Source organism: Vanessa cardui, chromosome 6 (genome assembly GCF_905220365.1).
Source record: "Vanessa cardui chromosome 6, ilVanCard2.1, whole genome shotgun sequence".
Lineage (NCBI taxonomy): Eukaryota > Metazoa > Arthropoda > Insecta > Lepidoptera > Nymphalidae > Vanessa > Vanessa cardui.
Window position 1 is genome coordinate 6,673,736 of NC_061128.1, and position 24,108 is coordinate 6,697,843.

A 24,108-nucleotide genomic window follows, 5' to 3' on the forward strand; every position below is an offset into this window, starting at 1 on the left:
ATTGTTAATTATATTGATAGGTGATATTTTAATGCCAAATATAATATAATACGTTACATATGGTAACTGCTGTAATTCCAATGTATATAATATACTACTTACGTAAACCGAATAAAATATCGCGTGAAAAAACTTTGATTTATTTCAAACCTTACCAATTAATTGTAATATTGGTTTAAAAAGTTTCTTGCACCCAATATATTTGGATTATATGTATTTACGCACAATGCACACAAAGTAAAATAAGGTAAAGTTAAGATTTATATAAATTAATATGAATTAGTAAACTAAACAAAATTTCCGACCCCACATGCCAGGAGCTACTGTCTGAGACAATAACAAATTCGTGACAATACTCTAAATGAAGACAGACATCTCTGTAACACTGATCTAATAACTTGGATAAACAAAAGATTATTTATAAAATTGATTAACTCCCGAATTTGTACACGACACGACTAAACGCTATGTCACTATTATTTACTGGCTTGCATATTTTTACAACATAGCGCACCGACCTCTTTTGTTGGAGTTTCAATATGGAAATTCTATTCGTTGTTTAGCACGTGAGAACAACTAAAAATGTTAGCATGTTTTTTTTTACATTTGTTAAAGTTATCTCAATGACAAGTTTTATTAACACGCCTAAAGTGTAGATGGTTTTTATTCGCCGATATTTATATCGATAATTGGTATAAAATTATAATAGATAAACATGCCATTATTTAGCCAAATAATATCATGAAAATAGCTCGAAAAAGTCTGAATATCTACAGATAGACATACATGTAGTGTAATAAGTAGTATGTAAGTCAGATGGCGTATAAATATTAAGATCGTTGCAATAATTGATCAGTAATAAATCATCTTCTTCCAAATACACTCGTTTCAATAACATAAGTCCCCTCATGGCGATCCTTGCCATATTTGGGGCGCGCGACGCGAATTTGATCGCAGTATAGTGTTGCAGCTCCAAAATCGGACCATGAGTTGAAGAATTGGATATAAATTCAAATTAAAGCAATATGTAGAAATTTAAGTTTATTCTTCGTTACTGTTTACAAAAAAAAAAAAAAATATATAACTATGTGCCGATCCAGTGTCGAGAAAGAAACAGTATTTCTAAATCAAAATGCCGCAGGCTAGAACCAGGCACAAGTTGAAGAAATACGAATGCATCTGTCTACAATCAGCATAGTTTTATTGGTTATTTGTGTGCTACTGGGCATTGCAGCACTGTACTTGATTTATAAAAAGTACAAAAAATGCCATAAAAATTGGATATCGGATGAGATCACGCAAAACAACTTAAGACGATCATTCGCGCAAGAGGCATACCCAAACAGTAGAGAAGTGACGGCATTAGAATTACGAAGAAAGTGCGTGAAAACCAGGTGTTTATATTTAATATTAATAAAAAGTGCGTGAGTGTTTTGTAAAGTGATCCAATAAAATTTCAGAAATAAACAGTAAACTGTTAAAATGGCTATTTATAAACTTTAAGGTGTTTTTTTTTTGTTAACGAATTAGTGTAGAATCTAGTAAAATAAATGTATCCTATTAATATTATTTAATCGATTAAATATGTATAATGTAAACAAAGAGTTTCATATTGCAATGTGTCAGGTCGTAGTCCCTACCATGGTAACCACTCGTAAGTGAATTAATATACTTGGTATGTATTTCTTTTATTAATATGTTGTTATAAGGGAATGGAAGATGATTTAGTTAAATGTTTAGATGAACTTAAATTGATAAGAAAATATTTAATTAAGAAGGGAAAGTTAAGATATCAAGGTAATGTTATAAAAAAGAAGTTAGCGGAAACTGAGAAAATATTTGAGAAAAGTTCGAATATAATCCAATGTATTACTTCTAAAGAAATAAAGCCTAAGTCTCTTACATTTATTGCTTCAATAAGCGATGAAATAAAGTCATACTACTCACAAATTATCAATTTATGTTCTAAGCCTGCATGTCATATGAGTAGTAGTGACAGTGATTCTAGCGAAACGTGTTCGAATCCTGAACTAAAAATGGAGTTCGATTTGAAAACAGCATGTAGTTTAATTCCTGTTATGAATAATAACGAAAACAGCATTAAAGGTATCATTGACTCTATAGAAATGTATTCGGATATGTTGTCATCATCAGGTCAAAAATTACTAATTACATTTGTTTTAAAAAGTAGACTGTCACAGAATGCTAAATTACGAATGTTACCCGAATACAGTTCTACAAAAGGCTTAATTAAGGATTTAAAAAACAAATTATTGGTGAAGAAAAGTCCTACTGCAATACAATCACGGCTACAAACTGTATCTCAAGGATATCGCACTATAGAACAGTTTGGAACCGAGATAGAAAACTTATTTGCAGATTTAACGATAGCTCAGGTAGACGGCGATACTGAAAAATACGAAATTTTAAAACCTATTAATGAGCGATTCGCAATACAACGTTTTTCTGACGGTCTAAGAAATTCGAGACTAAGTACAATTATTGCAGCACGCAACTACAAACACCTAAACGAGGCGATTCAAGCTGCGAAAGATGAAGAGCTGTCAGCTGCATCTTCGTCGCGAGGTGAGGATGTCATGCATTTCTCCACTCGTGGAAGAGGTAAGTCACATTCTCATTTTAATTCCCATAATAGACCACAGATTCGCGTCCAAAGATCATATTTCCCACAAAATAACGCAGGTAAGCCAAATAATTCCAGTTATTTTAATAAACGAAGAAATTTTAATAATTATCCACGCGGCCAAACCTATTATCATGGTAGACCTAAATTTCATAAATTGAATCGCGGACGAGATTCGAACGAGAATCCATCGAGTTCGATATCTCGTGGTAGTGGCAATAGAAACAGAGTATTTTATTCAGAAAAACTTGAACAAAATCAATCCGTAAACGCAGATAATAATAGTGAAATGCAGTTTTTTCGTGTTGAAACATAACATTTTGGCATTAAATGGCAAAGCCAAATATTTATCATTTTTTATTAACAATAGGAAATATTTTTGGTTAGTAGACACAGGAGCATCATTATCTGTAATAAAGAAACAGGCATTATCCAGTAACAGTAAAGTAATTAGAGACGAAACTATCATAAATGGTATTGGAGGTAAAATTCAGTCCATAGGTTACACTGATGTCATCTTATTTCATCGTGATCAACAGTTTCATGTTGACTTTAATATAAGGCTACATGTTTTCAATAACTTACCTTTAAAGGCTGACGGTATTTTAGGTTTAGATTTTCTGTGTCGCTACGTATCAAGTATCAACTTTGAAAACAATTCCATTACCTTAAACAAATATGGAATGGAATGTTCCTTACCACTTTATGATTCGTTGAATTATTCTAATGAAAATTTACTTATACCAGCGCGTTGTGAATCATTTCATTACTTACTTTTGGATAATAATTCGGAAAATGACTGTGTTATCCACAGTCAGCAATTAGCTGATAATGTTTTCTTTGCAGGTTGTATCAGTAGGATACGAAACAAGAGATTACTTGTTAAAATTTTAAATACCAATGAACATGATGTTACTTTGCCAATGTTTCAACCGGAAATATATTCGATTCAAGATTATGAGTTATGCGACTTTTCGTCAACTGCTAATGACTTAAATAGGGCTAAAGCTTTATTAAACATTTTAAATTTAAATCACCTCAATACAGAGGAGCGTAAATCCATTCAGGATATTTGTGCAAAGTATTCAGATGTTTTCTTTTTGCCAGGCGATAAATTAAATACTACCAATATTTATCAACAATCAATAACTTTGAAACCAAATACGAGTCCGGTATATGTTAAGCAGTATAGATTACCCCATTCTTTAAAAAATGAAGTTAATAATCAAATTACAGAAATGCTTAAGAATGACATTATAGAAGAAGCTAAGAGCGAGTGGTCAAGTCCAATTTTGTTAGTACCGAAAAAAAGTGATAGTGATAAGAAGTGGAGACTTGTTATCGACTATCGAAAACTTAACGACTGCATTGTGGACGATAAGTTCCCTTTGCCAAATATAAATGAAATTTTAGACTCTCTCTGTGGTTCTATCTATTTCTCACACTTAGATCTTAATCAAAGTTACTATCAGGTAGAGTTAGATAAACGAAGTAGGGAATACACGGCTTTTACGACAAACACTGGTCAATACCAAATGAAAAGATTACCAATGGGTCTTAAGACTAGTCCTAGCGCTTTTAGCAGAGCCATGTCAGTTGCAATGTCAGAGTTAACATTTGATAAGTGTTTTGTTTATTTAGATGATTTAGTTGTGTTTGGAAGAAATTTAAGCATACATAATAAAAATTTGATTGACGTTATGGAAAGGCTAAGAAAAGTTAATTTAAAATTAAATCCCAAGAAATGTAATTTTTTGAAGAAAGAGATTCTTTATTTAGGACATTTAGTTTCAAAAGATGGAGTTTTACCTGACCCTGCAAAAATCGAAATCCTACAAAAATATCCCATACCTACTAATACTGACGAAGTTAAAAGGTTCATAGCTTTTTGTAATTACTATCGAAAATTTATCAAAAATTTTGCCGAAATAACATATCCCTTAAATAAATTAACGAGAAAATATGAACGATTTGTTTGGACTGAAGAGTGTCAAAAAAGGTTCGAAACATTAAAACAGGCTTTGACAAGTCCCCCAGTATTAGAATTTCCCGATTTTTCAGAAAATAATGAATTCGTCATTCAAACTGACGCTTCAGGTACAGCAATTGGCGCTGTTTTGTGTAATCAAAATATGAAACCGGTAGCTTTTGCAAGCAGACCTCTTAATAAAGCCGAAATAAACTACCCCACTATTCAAAAAGAGTTACTTGCTATAGTGTGGGCAGTAAAATACTTTAGACCATATGTATACGGTAGATCCTTTACGATTATGACAGACCATAGACCTTTATTATATCTATTCTCAATGAAAGACCCCTCAAGTAGACTTCTTAAGTTTAGGTTAGCACTAGAAGAATACGACTTTAAAATTATATATGTAAAAGGTAAGGATAATAGCGTAGCGGACGCTTTGTCTAGAATTCGCATAACATCGGACACTCTAAAACAAATGAACGAAGAAATATTGTTAGTTATGACTAGAGGCCAAAAGAAGCGTTTAGAAAATAAAGTAGAGCAGGATAATACAATTAAAATTAGTAAACCTAACGAATTGTGGCCTGATCAACCACGAGTAGTTGAGGTACTAAAGATACCAAATGATTCAGTGGAAATGACTTTTATAAATAATGAGGAGTTAAATAAATTGAAAAATAATGATAACTTATACGAAGAGAAAGAATGTTTTATTTATAGTCTACGTAGAAAAATATTATATATTAATCTTAACTTTAGGGCACAATTTACGCGAGCCGAATTTGTGACTAAGTTAGGAGAATTTTGTAAAACTAGAAAAATAAATGAACTATGCATAGTAAAGAATAATGAAATTGAAAATTTCATAAAAGAATTGTTAAAAGAAATAAAAGAACGTAAGGACTGGAGTGGTCCACGTATCTATGTTCTAAGAGGAGTTAAAAGAATATATGATGAGGAAGAAAGAAAATACATATTAAATGACTTTCATTTACTACCCACCGCAGGTCATGCAGGTGTGCGTAGAATGACAAATAATATTAAAAGAAAATTTTACTGGCCAGGCTTGGATAAAGATGTTAAAACATTTGTTAGCAAGTGCATTCAGTGTCAAAAAATGAAACATTGTAGGTATGTCAAGGCGCCCATGGACATAACTACAACGGCTTCACATGCTTTTGAAAAGATCTATCTTGACGTCGTAGGACCTTTGCAAAAGGACATTGAAGACAATTGTTACATTTTAACACTTCAATGTGAATTAACTAAGTTCGTAGAGGCCTATCCTCTAAAAAATAAGGACACGGTAAGTATAGCAAAAGCATTAGTTAATAATTTTATATTAAGGTTCGGGATACCAAACACCATAGCTACAGATCGTGGGACAGAGTTTGTATCTACTGTAATGGAACAGGTATGTAAAATTTTAAATATACAAAAATTAACTTCTACAGCTTACCACCACCAATCTATCGGTGCACTTGAAAATTCGCATAAAAATTTAGGTGCTTTCTTACGCATTCAGTGTGATGGTCAGAAAGACACCTGGAGTCAATGGTTATCTTTTTGGTGTTTTAGTTTTAATAATACTGTTCACACAGAAACGAAATACACACCATTCGAGCTAGTTTTTGGTAGACCTAGTGTAATACCTTGTAGAGTAAGTCAATATATTGAACCATTATATAACCCAGATAATTATGCTTTAGATCTTAAGTTTAAGTTACAAGTAGCGCAGCAAGATGCTCGTGAAAATTTAATTTTAAGCAAACAAAATCGTAAATGTAATTACGATAAATATACAAATAATGTAACTTATACAAATGGACAACTAATTTTAATTAAAAATGAAACGGCAAATAAACTGGACACACAGTGGATTGGACCATTTGTAATTTTGGAAGATTTAGGACTAAATGTAAAAATTTTAAAATTTAATAAGCCTTATATTGTCCATAAAAATAGAACTAAACCATTTAAAACCTAAATTCAGATATTATGTACCTATTCATAAAAAAAAAAAAATTGTATCAAAACATTTCTTTTTTTTTTAATTCGCCCCCGAGGTGTAGTGTAATAAGTAGTATGTAAGTCAGATGGCGTATAAATATTAAGATCGTTGCAATAATTGATCAGTAATAAATCATCTTCTTCCAAATACACTCGTTTCAATAACATAAGTCCCCTCAACAGATTAATCTCTATTTTCTTAGATCTGTAATTAACACCAGCTGAGACTTAAAGAGGATGAAGACGACGACGAGAGAAGTCGCAGAACGCAGGACTATCTGCATTATTTGCTTTCCAAAACTCTATAAACTTCTGATTTCACTCGATTTTTAAACCCAAATTTGACGAAATATGTTGCTTTAAAAGAGTAACATCAATGAGGATGATAAAATATATATTTTGTTTATGTATGTTTATGAATACAATGAAATAAAATTAAAATTCATCAAACACGACTCAACACAATACTCATCGTAAAAATCATTAAAATTCATTATGAATTAATTTGCTTATAGTAGGTAAATGTTACTTACAATAATATTCATTTCGTTCGTCTGATTCGCTCTTAACCAATTCAAAATGGTTTGTATTTATTTTTTAGTGATTGTTGTTGTCCTTTGTATGTTTTTTGACATATTTTACGTCATCAGAACATGCTTTACCGTGATCAGTGGACGACTTTACCAAAGAAAACATTCCTTAAGTGACGTTACAGTTATTTATGGTAAGAAAGTTAACGAAACTACTCTGTTTATTATTGCTTTGAATATGTAAATACTTTGTTTTAATTTTATTTTTAATGACATTTTTAAAGTAATTTATAATAAAATGTTTTAAGTACATCTTTGCAGCGAGTTATATTTAGCGAGTTTTTTAATTACAGGTTAGATTTTACTTTTAATTTATATAATCATTAATAAGAAAACATTAAAAAGTCACGTTTATTTTATATGTTCAGGATTATGTACTTTTCAAGACTGTGATATTTTCTTCAAAGGCATACGATTAGCAAGACTTGTTCGTGAAATTGACTTTGCACGATATCACTTTTATGACAGAACTGGTATTTATTTAAGAAGTAAGCAATTAGGAATAAAGTCCCTACAAGGATCTACTCTTACTGTATATGTCGATCCGGTTCCTTTATTCGTGCCGTATAAAATAACCACAAAGGTAAGAAACTAAGTTTTACTATATCTTTATGCACTCGATGATATAAATTCGGAGTTTGGTTAAAATAAATTTTATTTTTAACTTTAAGCGGTAAACACGTGTTACACTTGTTAGTCTGAGTGATATCTCAAATAATACAGCGCTGCTTAGTGTGTAATAAGTCCTTTAGTTTTCTACACTTAGTGACGGATTTTACTGTATAAATTACCTGGTGCCAACATTAAAATATATTAACTTAAAACAGTAAAGTATTGAACCAATATACAAAGGTTATATAATGTATCGCTTTGTTGTTGTTATATCATTGGTATCATACATCAAATGAAGAATCTACTAATATTGTACTCTCCTTTCTGTTACTATCACCCCTGCGGATGAAATATTTTGTTTACATTAATATCGTACTGTCTTTCAATTAACATCACCCTTGGCGAGTATATTTAGTAATAAGGACAGAAGTGACAAATCAACACTGCCACAAATGTACAACAATAATCACATTTTCGGGATATTTAATAATAAAATTACAAACAATAATATAAACTTAACTAATATTTCGTTTTCAATCCATCACTTATAGTTTACGTATTTACTTTACATTAATTTTTATTATTTTATTTTAAACTTTTCTTGCAGCTTGTGTACTGGGACGAGAGGTCTTTGTTTTTTGAACATGAAGTTATAACACTATTTGATAGCAAAATACGACACTTGTTGGTGTCTCGTCAATATGCAATTGGAAAAGATAAGCAGACGACTGCTAGTCTTTTAAAAGACCTGCAAGGAATAAAATTGTCACCAAAATGTCCTCAGTACATACAGGATTGGTTGAAAAGTATGGAAATATCTAGTGCGAAGTTGAAAAACACACAAAATAGCTTATAGTTTTTTTCTTTATTTTAGTTGTAATAAACTATTTGTTTAAAAGTATTGTTTTATTTTTTCTGTAACTTCGAAATTGTTAAAAAACATCCTATTAATAGATGTGTTTACTAGTCACATAGTCTGTATGTATTTACCGCAAATTTGAATGGTACCTCATTTTTTTTATGTTTTCGTTTCTTTTTTTAATTTGACTAATATTATTTAAATTACTTTTGGGAAAAGATTGGACTATTAAAGTTACCTATACAAGATATTGTCAGTACAGGGTATTTTTCTATCAGAATTGTTTCAATAATATAAAAAATAAAGATAGACTTTTATCAAACTATTTTTTTTTTACTCTATGTATTTGTTCGTGTTTAAATGTATAAACAATAATATACTTTTTATTAAGTAACTGTTATCTGTTACAAAACAACAGGGTAACAGCGTTTTATGTAGTTCAAAACATATCAAAATGTAGTATGATTTTTATCAGATTACACTGAACACTTGACGGATCACTCATTAAACCTTTATCCGCTCTGGCATAATTATAGGTACTATAGCCATTTATTATTACATATCTTATAATATTTATGTATTCTTGTGTTATTCCAATGTGAAAACTATGTAAAGCGAACGAAAGAACGAACTTGAACTTCGTACCGGTTTATATACCGTTGGTCAATGACGTCAGCGATTCGTACTCGGCTGTGTACCCACTCACAGTGTGCATCAATACTTGCAGACCGGCGTACATTCTTATCGCTTGTTTTTTTTTATTTTGATATACTTTTATCAAGATGTACTGTATCATAGCGACGATAGTAGCATTATTATATATTTTCTGGGACGTTAATTACTTTCTACGAGTCGCTTTCACGATAGGCATTGGAAGATTATTCCAAAAGAAGACCGGAATAAATGAAACATCAACTATTTACGGTGAGTTATTTATTTGGTGAAAATATTCATTCATCACTTTGTTTAACATTAAGAAACTGATTAATTATTTTACTTAAACATTTGCATTATATAAATATATTTTTTTTCGTTACATATTAGTACAAAACAAAGTCGCTTTTTGCTGTCTGTCTGTCTTTATATACTGAGAACTTTAAAATTACTCAACGCATTATGATGCGGTTTATTTTAATAGATAGAATGATTCAAGAGGAATATGGTAGAGGAACACTGATAATTTTAGAGGTTTCTAATGTTATGTAGATAAATAGTGTTTATTGTTTTGCGCTTACATTGCAAACGCTGTAGGTACCTTATGAGATAGAATTAAATAATGTACTACAGTATCGTACACCTTAAAATCTCTTAGGGATAACTCAAAATAATATGTTTTTGTCCTTTACTTTATACGATAAATAATATATACGAAGCTATTTTAAGCAATACACCAATATTGCTTATCCAATTAACTTTAATACTTTTGCATTTAATTTACAACGATAAGGCTCTTTGCGGCATGTAATTTTTAAATTAATATTTTCGAAGATTTAAGAGATTGAAAATAAAGAGGATATAATGGTTTGTAATGTCATATGGCAAAAAAGTTGTGAACGATGTACATAAAAACATCCTATAGTAAATTTATATTTTCGCTATTATTAAATAAAGCGTATATATTAAAGTTAATTATGGACTAATCTTACTGGTTATTGAAGCTAGGTAACAGCTTAGCTTAATATTAAAATTTGACGAATCCTTAATGAGTTGCGACACTAACATTTACCTAATATAACTAGGTAGGTATATATAATGTAAAATCTTTTATAATAATGTTCAGTATTAATGATAACATTAGAAATACTAATTAGATAATTATTTTAACATTATTTTTTAATTTTTATCAGTAATAATTATGTTTAACGATTACAGGTTTCTGCACTACCCAAGATGTGGATATATTTTTACGGCATATGAATAATGCTCGTTACGTTCGTGAGTTGGATTTCGCCAGATTCCATTTCTATGATCGAACAGGCATTTACGCAAACATTAAGGCTGTTGATGGTCATGCACTGCAAGGTGCATCGAGCATTCGTTACAGAAGGACCATACCCATTTTTAGCGCATACAAAGTAGAAACAAAGGTGATATTAATCATTAATTATTTTGTTCATGTTAAATTATTCGAATAATTTATTCACGTTTGATGTTGTGAATACATATATAAACTATTGTTATAAAAAATAATGTATTTGATCTTTACGAACTCAAACAAATGCTTTTCATGAATTTATATTTTATATTATCAAATATTTTAGTTTTAAAATGAACATAGCGTATACATATTGTCAATTATCTAATATAAATATCGTCATGTCGAAATTCGACATATATAAAACAAATGATACAGATATATCTGCAATATATTTATTACACATTTATTATATTATGTATAAATAAAGATGATATTATTACTCATGAGTAATAAAAAAAAAATTACTGGAAATGTTCCTATAACATGTTATAGGAACATTTCCAGTAATTTTTTTTTTTTCATTTTTTCACAGTTGGTGTATTGGGAAGACAAAACTTTGTTCATAGAACAGAAATTCATAACATTGAGCGATGGTTTCGTGAGGGCTATTGTGTTATCGAGACAGAATCTTATTAACATTGACGCAGAAACACTTTTGAAAAATATACCAGGCGCGGATGTAAAGCCCGAATGTCCAGAGGAAATTAAGCATTGGCTAGAAGCCATAGAGATTTCAAGTGCCAGACTCAGAAAGAAGGATTAAAATTGTAACTAAAATAATATGCTCATGACTAAGTCTAATATGTTTTTTTTTTATAAATTATTGAATTATAAGTGATTGTTTGATTTGCATATTATTAAGTTATGGTAACTTTATAGGGGAACAAACACTAGTAGTAGAGTATTATATTACTTAATATAGCATTATGGAGCTTATCTCGTGCAGTATTGAGTTACTGTTTACACAACCTGCACATTCTGAATAGTGTAGCTGTGTAGGGAGTTAAGTGATTTTTCGGTGTTAATTTCAAAGCGACAAGACAAAGTGTTAAGAGTATTTAATTTTTAGTTGAGATTATTGTTTTTTTTTGGTTTTGCATATATTTATTTGGTATAAATAATTTGCCTTGAGATATAAATACAATTAATATCACACATCTGTGAAAGGTAAGAGTTGATTTTAAATAAAGTATCGGCCCTGGACTTAATAATCCCAGCTAATTTGCTTTGTCACGTACCGTCCATATTGAGTTACCAAAAACAACTCTTAAAGGCTATAAATGATAGTGGTTTAATCTCGTCCTTAAAGTTGGGTGTAGGTATATTATAATTATCATAAAAACTCAAATTACATTATTAAAACAAGCAATTAATAAATCAAAGTATTTTATAACTATACATAAATAAAAACCAATAAAGTTTGATACATAATAATATAGTTCGATAAATATTATATAATGTTTTTGTAACAAAATTGTACAATAAAAGTCGAAGTAAACTAAATCGAAAGCGTAAGTAGTAGTTAAAGTTTTACACAATTCAAAATGTTGTCGACCATCTCGTCCTAAAAAAACAGGACCACACAAGCGATCATCTTATTTATAGTTAAATCAACTCATCTTGTACCTTTCGTTCCGAACTCAATGGAACTAATTATTAAAAAAAAAAAGAAATTTAAGATTACAAACATATTGTGGCAATATACAAATAATTCTTTTTGTTGTTTTTTTTTTTTGTTAAAGTTGAATAACTTTACACCTTTAATTTCCTTATAAATTTCTAGCAAAGGTGTATCAGAATATTATTTTTTAGCATATGAGTTGATATCAATGAAAGTGATATAAAATGCCTAAATTATAGTTTAATTAATAAACAGTAATAATAAATATCTTTATTAGTCCGTCGCACTAAGCTGGTGGCGCTAAACTGCGTGCCGTGTGTGTCGTGTCGCGTAACAATAATAAAATATCCATTAGCTTTAACAGTTTCAGCGGCCTCACAGAAATCTTCTCAATTATCGGTATTTGTTTTTGTTATGCTACTAAAGAGACCGCTCATTATGCACATACAGGAAAGTTATAGTGGTTCTAATATTACAAATATAAAAAAGAACCGTAAATATATTTTTAGGTCGATTTTTTTAGGATTACCTTCAAAGTTATTTTTTTTAGGAGTATCGCATTGATACACGTTTTTCATAGCTTTTTGTTAAAGTATAAATATATTTTTAATTTATTGTCTGCACTGGTTATGGGACTAAGTGTTCAGCAATGGGAATGCCTAGGATTAATATCCCATCATTGCCAAATTAGGCAATGACTTGTATAGTGGGAGATTTGCTTTTTTTGGTAGTGTAGCGGACGGATTTCTGGACGAACCAGGAAGGCACCAGCGCCGCATGCGACAACTACCGGCCCGCTACCGTGAACGGGACGTTGGAATAGTCGAGTCGGGACACGCGTAATAAGCACTATGGCGTCCTATCTTGCGCCGTTAATTATTGGTTTTATCTCAGTTGTTTTGTTAAAATTATTGATTATTTAATTACAGTAAAGTGTAAATCATTTAAATCGTTATTATTATTTACACGCCCGCTATAATAGTATTATATTTCTTTAACGTGTTTTTATTGATGAATAACATTGAGATCTTGTTTATGTTATTATGGTATAACAACTATTTATTTTATAGTCAAATAGTTGCTTAGTAAATAAAATATTTCTACTACATTTTGCCCCTCTACAAAAAACATCTGACTAATATTATAAATGTGAAATTTTCTGTTTGGGTGTAATTCAATTGCACATGATGAGCGGGTCGTATTCTAAGTAAATTTAGAATAATTAAATTTTTTATGAGATAAATAGAGAAATATAGAAGAAATTGCTTAATAGTGAAAATGTATTGTGATATATATTAATTATTTTTATACACGGCAAGCGGAACGAACAGATAAAATGTAAAAATAAATGAAAATAAATCCACACATAATAATATATAGATTTTAGTTCAATGCTCAATTAAAGACCAATTATGTTAAAATTTATACGAGTTATTATTTTTACTAAGCACGTCATAAATAAAACGAACAGCGTCTGGTTCTAACACAAGTTTAACGACTGCTAACTCTTTGAAAGGCTACAATTACACATCGTAAATTTTCTTTGAAGAGCCTAATGATGGTAAACAGTGATGGTAAATAGGTATCATTTTATTATATGACATTTCGAATATCTAATGCCTTACGAGTTATCCATAAGTTAAAGCTGGCTGAAAGATTAGTGGTTCCCATTATTTATTCTACAATTACAAATATATATTAATTTGCAATATTGTATAGAATTAATAAAAACATTTCTTTTTCATATATAGTACAATGAAACATGATATTGTAATATAATGGTTTTAGTATATATTTATTATAATAGAATGTGAACAACGATTTTACATCTTCAAGAAGAACCCAAACCCTCAGTCTACTGTTATAAAATGGAACCAATATTTGTATAGTAACTTGCTCTCGTCAAATTATCGCCTGATAGTATTATCATATTTTGTATTTCCTAATCTTTATTTAAATTGTTTGTTAAAAGAACAATGTTGTTAATACCAGAAATTTCTCTTCACATTCAGATATTATTACAAACAATAGTAACTAACTATTTAAATTCGTCAAATTGTATAACAGTTGTATCAGAAAATGCTCTGTTGTTTAATTTACCTAATAGTTTTATGTATCTCGATGCGAACAATACCGATGATCTTGCTAATCTTATGCTTAACGCTTCCGAGATGGGTTGCTCTGATTATATCGTGCAAATAAATGATCCGGAAATATTTATGATTGCATTTGAAAAAGTTGTTCACATGGGAAACGTTCGAAGAAGTGATCGAAAAGTTATTATGTTACCTGTACAGAATAAACACATTGCCAGCAATAACAGCGATAAAAATTTAATAAATATACTGTCAATGAAAGAAGTTAGTTTCGTAGCGAATATTTTATTGATTGTGCCTTCAGATTCAAACAGTGGATGTGATACTTATGATTTGATCACGCATAAATTTGTTGGACCAGATGACAATAATAAACCTGTCTGTTTAGATAAATGGAATTCATGTACATCTAAATTTGAAAAGAATGCTAATTTGTTTCCACATAATATGTCTAATTTATACGGCAAAATTGTAAAAGTTGCTGGATTTACATATACACCTTATGTTTTACTCGATCTTGATAGTACGACGCCACTAGGTCGTGATGGTATAGAAGTGAGAATCGTTGATGAATTCTGCAGGTACTCTTAAAAAGATAGTCCTATGTCCTGATGTCCTAACAAAATGTTATATATTTTTTTATTAATACATGCAGATGGATTAATTGCACTGTTGAAATAGTGAGAGATGATGAACATGAATGGGGTGAAATTTATGATAATCTCACTGGTGTTGGTGTTATTGGAAATGTTTTCGAAGACAGGGCCGATCTTGGTATAAGTAAGAAAACATTTTATCAGTGACGATATAATTGAACTAAATATATGGTTTCAACTATTTTTGTTATATTTACAGCTGCACTGTATTCTTGGTATGAGGAATATGTTGTAATGGACTTTTCGGCTCCATTTTTAAGAACCGGTATAACATGTGTAGCTCCTTCGCCCAGGTTCTCATCTCTTATGTTAAAATTATAATTCAATAAATAGTCGAATTCATTTTATTTATAATTTTCATTTTTATGTTTTAGGTTATTAGCAAGTTGGGAAATGCCGTTATTACCTTTTAGTCTTTATATGTGGATTGGATTGTTTTTTACGTTCATATACGCATCATTGGCCCTAATAGTAGCGAAAGGATTTGTTGCGGATGATGTTTTTTTAACAACTTTTGGGATTATGATCACGCAGGTAATCTAATTAATGGTTTCTTAAAATGATATCCATCCCAAAAAATTACCTTCTCAGTAGTATATCGATTATCGGTGAGGAAGTTTTTTTACAATTTCATGGCTCTTAAACCAAGTAAAACTCTTACGCTTTTTCACCAGACGTTTTGTATTGATACCAACTTATCGGATTTTAAGAGGGAAGAAAGGACAGTGCATTTAAACACTAAAATGCGCTGGAGTTGTGGAGATAGTTATAAATATTTATGTTGTTTTGGTGGCCAAATATTAATTTATAAACTCAAATAAGTTGTTTAAGCGATTTAAAAATCTGGGCTCAATAATAAATGTCGACAAGACTGTAGTCATTATGATTGAATATATTTTTTAATCGATAGATAAAAAATGTTTAAACATCGATAATAGTGTTTACAAAAACAAAAAATTATAGCCTTGCCTTTAGCAAACAGACCTTGCTGCGATGGCTAAAAAAGATTGATTAAACACAATTTATGGTTATAAATTGAATACAATCTGTATTTATTCCTATAGCGAGGACAAAACTGTTGTTATTGTGTTTTTTGGACGCCAAATGTCAACTTATGATAAATCTATGTTTATACTTTCTATCTATATTTAGTAAATATATATTTGTGAATGTGTAAAACACACAAACACGGTTTCTGTTTTTGGTTAATCCAAAAATGTAACTAATCGAAAACCAAGGATTGTAAATAGACGCTCGATTATTTCGTCTAGAAAATATAAGAGCAAGATATTGATAAGATTAAAAAATATTGCGGAGATCATTTTTAGACCAGAGATCGGACCTCATAATTACTTTCTTAGTGTTAGAGCTTTGTGGAAACCATTCTGGGTGGGTACTAATGGAACTCTACTTATCACATATTCTGCCGTTAAACGGAAATATTAGATATTGTAATATTCTAGTAGGACGGTTGAGCAAGTGTTAGCACAAGTAAATTATAAGCACGAGGGGCTTAATAATCTAATATCCTTAGTTTAGATGAATATATGTGATAGAAAAAATGGTTAATATTTCTTAAGTTGCCCATGCCTATGGGTGATTTGCCCATGTCTCGTCTTCCTAATTAATGTTAAAAAAAATATATATATTATGTTATCCGACTATTAATTGTTATAATTTAGCGTAAATGCAAAAGTTTAATTGTATGTTATTATACAAATGCTTACATATATATTATTATCTATGTTTTTTATAAAATACAAAACTACTAATATTTTTGGTTGTGATATACATTTTATTTAAATAGGAGAAATATAAAAAAGATCTTTTTTGGGGTGTGCTATATCAAAGAAATTTTCTGAATTTAGTCACAGCCCGAATCCGGATTTTCCTCATGGCGAATACGCAGTGTCGTTGGATGGATGATGATGACCGGTTTAGTTTTGGATAACGCATACGGAGGTGGTCTAGCATCTACTTTCACCGTTCCCAAATATGAACCGACAATAGACACAATACAGGATATAGTTGATAGAAAATTGACTTGGGGTGCGACCCATGATGCTTGGATATTTTCCCTAATACTTTCACAGGAGGTTAAAACACTATTTTTATAAAGATATTTTCATAGGATCGATAAGAAAATTTTGTGACTTTTAATATTATTAAATTCCAGCCTTTAATACGGAACTTACTGAGTCTATTTCGTACGTATCCTGCTGAAGAATTAAATCGTAGAAGTTTTACAAGAAATATGGCATTCAGTATTGAAAAATTGCCAGCTGGTAATAAATTTAATTACTACTACCTACTATCATCATTAGAGGTATCTAGTGCTGATATTAGGTATACAAGGTGTATGTAGACGAATGTATTTAAATAATAATATTATGTTTTATAGAGAATTTTGCTATTGGCAATTATATAACTAAAGAAGCGTTATTAGATTTAACAATCATGATTGAAGAATTTTATGCTGAACAGTGTGTCGTGATGATGCGTAAAAGTTCTATGTATACGAACAAGTTAAGCGATCTCATAGGTCGCCTTCACGAAACAGGACTGTTACTAGCTTGGGAGACTCAGGTATATTGCACAAATATTCGTGTAATGTTTTGTATTTATGTTGAACATATGTTCTACCGAATTTGTGTTCTGGGAAAGATCTGATGACTTATAACTTAGGATCATTTCATAATAAAGAAAAGTTTTAAAATACTTAAAGACTTTTTAGTACATAAACAGTTTAGAAGCTCTATTACCTACTTTTAGAAGGTTGTATACTTATATTAATTTTCAGATAGCCTTGCGGTACTTAGATTACAAAGTGCAACTTGAAGTGAAGCTTTCTCGATCAAAAAGGGACGTTGAAAACGTAGAGCCCTTAGCGTTAAGGCATGTTGAGGTGGGTGTTTAATTAAATGTGGTCCTTTCAATTAAATAATAGATAACGATGTATTATTAGATAACTTTTCAATTTGCAGGGAGTTTTCATAATTTATGCGATTGGAATAATATTGTCATTTCTTACTTTCGTCGTTGAAATATTCATCCACAGAAAAAAAACTAAAAAGCTACGACGAAATTCTGGTATGACTGATAATTGTTAAATACTAATGTATTTTTGCTTTTTCCTATCAATAAATACATTTTAGCGGTTTTTTTGTTTTTATTATAGAAACAAAAGATAATGTACAAATTACATTATATATTATTAGGTAGGAACCTGGGTTGACAAATGTAACTAAAGTGTTGTTGGCTGCTGGACATGTCTAAGCAATACATAACACAATTTCTCATACTTAACAGTTTTTTAGATGCATTTGAATTATTCAAAAGATTCACGAATAGAATTGCCCAAACCACCTCATCTGTTGCGTTTGCGCACGTACCTTTCTTCTTGGAGGTGTTTATGCCACGTCACTAGAGCTCTCCAGTACTATTGCCGCTGCAATGGTTCAAGTGCATTCGGAGGCTTTTACTGTTCTGACACAGGTCGTAGGTCTGCTTATGAATGTTTGCGTCCATATCCGCCTGAATGTCTTAGGGCGATAATTCTTCTAGACCGGTTGCCATGTAGTTTATCGTGCGAAATCTTTAAACTTATGGTCAAGATGGTCCATTTGGGCCCGCAAAAGACGTAGACGTACTGTACTGTAAGAGACAGTGGAACGAAAAAGAGAATGAGAGGGAGACAAAATGAGCATCTTTTTTCGGTCGGGTCGGTTGCAAGTAGATCCTTGTCAGCTGGGATGTTTTATGGGCTGCTGTTAGATTAATAAGGAGGAGTGATGAACCTTACCTCAAAATAAGAGCTTCGTCGCGAAACCGAGCATAGAAGCCACGAACGATTATGACGTATATGAGAATGGTTATGTGAATCCGATTCTACATCTTCTTCGATTCGTTTTAAGGTCGGCCGTCGAAGAGATAAATTCTATCCGTGAATGATTACCTTAAATTCTCCCTTCCACTCTGGATTAATGTTTGTCCAAAACATTTTCTTGGCTTTGATCTTATTCGCCCGGCGTCCCTGGTTAATTTTTAAAAATTATATAGTTTTGCTCTTAATAGTTTTTACTTAACATCAGCAAATGATGAAATGCCGTGTTCATAATATGATAATTGATTATATTTCAATATTAGAGGTACAAAACAACACATGGGTCTCGTCGTCTAATAATAATAAAGATATTCTTTAGCTTATCTCATTTCACGGTCTTAAAAAAATCTCCCTAACAGTATTTTCTTAAGTTAAAAAGTCATCACTAATTATAGTAACAAAGCTGGGTGAGGTATTATTTATATATTAATGTTTCGTAATGAACGAAGCCCTTATTTTTATAAAACTACAGTAATAGCTAATCTTCCTGCGTGCCAAAGTTTCTGTCTTATGTCACGTCACCGATTTGAACCTAATTTTTTTGGTTTGCTACACGTATTGCTACACTATTAACTGTCCCAGTTCTTAACTAAATAACTGTATATAAATATATGTATTAATTATAAAATAAATAAACATTACATTAAAAATGATGTAATGCGAGATTAATTATTCTATTAATATCAGTAGAATATTGATTTACTTACGTAATAATATTTTGGAATAATGTAGTAATGCTCAATAACTATAATCATTACAAAATAATCTAATTCGTTATTTGTAGCTACAATACTAGTAGTTAAATGAAAAATTACTGACTGTTACGAAGATTAAAATTATTTGCATAAAAATTTTCTTTTGCAGGACCAGTAAATACTGTAGTTAATAGACATCATTTTACTAAATGAATTGTAAACACTGAATTTTTAAAGAAAATTTTTGCATGTTGGCTTTTGCAAGACTTTGCAAAATAGGTTCCTACTTATTTTACTGTTATTTCTATGATCATAGATCCAAGATGGCCCAGTGGTTAGAACGCGTGCATCTAAGCCGATGATTGCGGATTCAAGCCGGTTCAAGTTCAAGTTATAATTCATCTCATGCTCGGCGGTGAAGAAAAACATCGCGAGGAAACCTATATGTGTCTAATTTCATTTAAATTCTGTTACATGTGCATTCCATCAACCCGCATTGGAACAGCGTGGAATATGTTCGGAATACTCTTCTTAGTGAGAGAGGAGGCCTTAGCCCAGCAGAGGGAAATTTACAAGCTGTTATTGTTACTATGATCATATGAATGAATTTAAATCTCTGGTATCCAGTGCGGCGTGAACCATGTAAAGCCGTTGCTATTGGTACTGCTTCTGAACGTTTTCCGGCCGAATGGAATGCTGACAATTCGAAGCCAGATTCTTAAGCATGACCTCGATAGATTAGAAATGTTATCCTTTATTTATTTAAGGATTTAAGTACTACATTATCTACTGTCTTATTTATCCTATATATAATATTTCGTTAAACTTTTCATAATTAGCATTTAAATATTACGAGTTAAGTCTGTATGATTAAAAAAGGAGGATTCAAATCTGGCCAAGCACCCATTGATTCAGTTTCTGTACATCCAAGCCTAATGTGAACCATTACCACAAATGATTGTTTAATGATTAATTTGAAAGGTATTGGCTAAACGTTAATTCTTTCACTAGTAGTGGAATAGGTGATAATGCATATTACTTCCATAAATTTGTTTAGCAGGAGAGTTAGATGAGGCGCCAGTGATTCTATTTTGGCCAAATGTATAAAATTGCTACAACTGCTTTCTTTGTATAGGCATCTTTGACATTTTGCAAGGAACCCTAATTATTTCTATAAAAACTTGCTCAATTTTCGGTTTCGCATTAGTCTTTAGAATTAAATGGAATTAAATAATATTTAGCAAAAATTTTAGTTAAGGTTGATTTCTTTGGGATATTTAAAAATGTTAGCAATGATTCCAGAAGCTATTTGGCCTGTAAAAATATTGTTGCAGGTCGTAATTAGTAACTATTTGCATTCATCGTACTGTATAACTGTCGTATCTGAAGAGCATCTTGACGTTAAATTACCTAATCACTTCATGTATATTTCTGCGAATAGCTTTGAGAATATTACAAACTTGATGCTAAACGCTTCAGAGATGGGTTGTTCTGATTACATCGTGCAAATGAGTGATCCAGAAATATTTATGAATGCTTTTGAAAATGTTGTCCATATGGGAAATGTTAGACGAAGTGATAGAAAAATTATTATTTTGCCTCTACAAAGTGCTGATAGTAACAGTAAAAAACAATTACTAAGTATATTGTTCATGAAAGAAGTTAGTTTTGTGGCAAATATATTGTTAGTTATACCTTCAGATGTATCGTGTGATTGCGAAACTTATGATTTGCTTACGCATAAATTTGTTGGATTGGCTGACCACAGTACACCCATTTATTTAGATAAATGGAACTCTTGTACAAGAACATTTGAAAAAAATGAAAATCTATTTCCACATGATATGTCTAATTTGTATGGGAAGACGGTTAGAGCAGCAGGATTCACCTATAAGCTTTATATTTTATTGGATTTGGACCCAACTATTGTACCCGAAGGCCGTGATGGCATGGACGTGAGGATTATCAATGAATTTTGCAGGTACAAGTATAAATATTACATTTTTTGTGCATAGAGAAGTATTTTAATATAATTCTGTTAAAGGTGGATCAACTGTACTATAGAATTAGTAAGAAACGATGAACATCAGTGGGGAGAAATCTATGACAATCTTACTGGTGTTGGAGTTTTAGGTAATGTTGTCGAAGACAAGGCTGATCTTGGCATAAGTAAGGATATAAAAGTATAATTGTTCTTTTATGGACCTTTTTAAAAAAATATAGAATTAATAAATTGTACTATTTTGCAGCGGCCTTGTATTCTTGGTACGATGAATTTGTAGTAATGGATTTTTCAGCACCTTATATAAGAACAGGTGTAACGTGTATTGCCCCTTCACCGAGGTATTGTGCAAAATTTCGTAATAAAAAGTAAAGTTTACCGACAAAAAGTAAATTTAAACTTATCATTTTTTAATTTACTTTTTAGTTTATTGCCGAGCTGGATGTTACCGTTACTACCATTTACTCTGTATATGTGGATAGCCTTGTTTTTTACATTTATTTTTGCATCTATAGCTTTAATCGTTGTAAAGAAATTTGAAACGGACAAAGTTTTTTTGATTACTTTCGGAATAATGATAACTCAGGTAAAATCGGTATAAGACATTTCATACATAATTTTTATATTAATGCTTCAAATATTTCTACCCAAAAATTATAGATAACATTTAATAGGTACAGTATAAAATAATGCCATCATTTTTTCTAATTAGGTAACTCAATTAAATAGTTTTTTTTTAGACTTGCATTATTTAATTACTTGTAATTTAATTTAACATGAGATTTAAACTATCAATTATTACCTTAATATAAGTTAAAAATAAAATTTGTAATGTAGTCACAACCAGAATCGGGATTCCCTACATGGCGTATACGGAGCGTCATTGGATGGATGATGATAGCTGGTTTAGTTTTGGATAATGCTTATGGAGGGGGCTTAGCATCCACATTCACTGTTCCAAAGTATGAACCAACGGTTGACACAATACAAGATATTGTCGACAGAAATCTCATATGGGGCGCTACACATGATGCTTGGACATTCTCTCTTATACTCTCGCAGGAGGTCTTTTTATTTTATAATTAATCATAATGATAAAATATGTACCTTGACTTTGAAATATTTACTTAAAATAAAGTATTTATCTCTTAATAGATGTTCAAATTCCATTTATGAATTAAATAATTAATTATTTATATTATGCACTTGTTGAATTAAGTGAAATATATTTAACATTTTAGCCCAGAATTAAGAAGTTAGTAAGTTTATATAAAACATATCCCGCTGATGAATTGGAACGCCAAAGCTTCATTAGAAATATTGCCTTTGGAATTGAAAAATTACCTGCTGGTAAGATTAAATAATAAATAATTGTATCTGTCGTGTGAATACAATGTAATAATTTTCAAAACAAACTTCTTCAGGAACGTACGCAATTGGGGAGTATATAACAAAAGAAGCATCATTGGATTACACAATAATGCTAGAAGAATTTTATTTCGAGCAATGTATAATGATGATGCGTAAAAGTTCAGCGTATACAAATAAATTAAGCGATCTTATAGGACGCCTTCATGAATCAGGGCTTTTGTTAGCTTGGGAGAATCAGGTTATCATTTTAATCTTACTTAGCTACTGGTGTTTTTTCTTGCGTCTTTAGAATTATTGTGAGCCCACCCAGGCCAGAATTTGGGAAGGTATTCATTAGCATGTATCTAATTTAAAAATTCCTGTCATTAAAGTTATTAAGAGGAAGTAAATTATAAGAACGACATAATATTAAATATTTATACATTTTAATTTCTAGATAGCGCTACAGTATTTGGATTACAAAGTCCAACTTGCAGTAAAACTTTCGCGTTCCAAGAAAGATATCGAAACAGTTGAGCCACTTGCTTTGAGACATGTTCAGGTATTGTAAATTAAAAAGAATATTTATATATTCATTAAAATAATAAATCGTTTATCTCATTTAAAAATAAAAATGTATTAAATTACAGGGAATTTTCTTCATTTATGTCGTTGGTGTAGTAGTATCTCTCCTAGCTTTGGGCATTGAAGTTCTTGTACATAGAAATAAATAACAAAAATGTTGGAAGTTTCGAACTCATAACAAAATTTTGCATATTATAATATTTTATTAGATATATTTGCACGCTTAGTTACTCACGCAAACACAAAAATATTTTAAATTAGACGTAGATATCTTAATTAAATATTTAGACGTTTCTGTAAAATATTTTTTACAATATGTTTAATTGAAATAATAATGTACCTATCTCCTAGTTTTGTTTCATGCTATTATATTGTTAAGCGCTTACCATAAATTTCGAGTCGATGTAGTGCTTTTATTGACTGCAAATAAAATTATTTCTTAGACTTGTCCGTAACTTGACGTCTTGAGAATTATTTCCCTTAACTCTATTTAAATAATTATATACTTATAAAAAAATAATGCATTTTATTTTCCGTACCTATGTTTATTTC

At 30.6% G+C, this 24,108-nt stretch overlaps 3 protein-coding genes across 3 annotated transcripts; all 3 read left to right on the forward strand.

Annotated features, from left to right (window-relative positions):
- Nucleotides 1-7,186: 7,186 nt before the first annotated feature.
- Nucleotides 7,187-8,732, forward strand: LOC124530585 (protein THEM6-like). Its single transcript, XM_047104814.1, has 3 exons — nucleotides 7,187-7,353; nucleotides 7,588-7,802; nucleotides 8,439-8,732. The coding sequence occupies exons 1-3, from the start codon at nucleotides 7,209-7,211 to the stop codon at nucleotides 8,685-8,687; spliced, it is 609 nt and encodes a 202-aa protein (XP_046960770.1). The 5' UTR covers nucleotides 7,187-7,208; the 3' UTR covers nucleotides 8,688-8,732.
- Nucleotides 8,733-9,368: 636 nt separating this feature from the next.
- Nucleotides 9,369-11,502, forward strand: LOC124530593 (protein THEM6-like). Its single transcript, XM_047104822.1, has 3 exons — nucleotides 9,369-9,614; nucleotides 10,563-10,777; nucleotides 11,201-11,502. The coding sequence occupies exons 1-3, from the start codon at nucleotides 9,473-9,475 to the stop codon at nucleotides 11,429-11,431; spliced, it is 588 nt and encodes a 195-aa protein (XP_046960778.1). The 5' UTR covers nucleotides 9,369-9,472; the 3' UTR covers nucleotides 11,432-11,502.
- Nucleotides 11,503-14,263: 2,761 nt separating this feature from the next.
- On the forward strand, nucleotides 14,264-23,705 carry LOC124530459. The gene is made up of 19 exons (XM_047104633.1): nucleotides 14,264-14,966; nucleotides 15,041-15,165; nucleotides 15,241-15,334; nucleotides 15,416-15,575; nucleotides 16,910-17,137; nucleotides 17,218-17,326; nucleotides 17,443-17,627; nucleotides 17,842-17,946; nucleotides 18,026-18,131; nucleotides 19,789-19,793; nucleotides 20,873-21,600; nucleotides 21,664-21,788; nucleotides 21,869-21,962; nucleotides 22,048-22,207; nucleotides 22,459-22,686; nucleotides 22,863-22,971; nucleotides 23,046-23,230; nucleotides 23,429-23,533; nucleotides 23,622-23,705. Exons 1-19 carry the CDS (start codon nucleotides 14,266-14,268, stop codon nucleotides 23,703-23,705), a joined length of 3,636 nt encoding a protein of 1,211 aa, XP_046960589.1. The 5' UTR covers nucleotides 14,264-14,265.
- The last annotated feature ends 403 nt before the right edge of the window (nucleotides 23,706-24,108 follow it).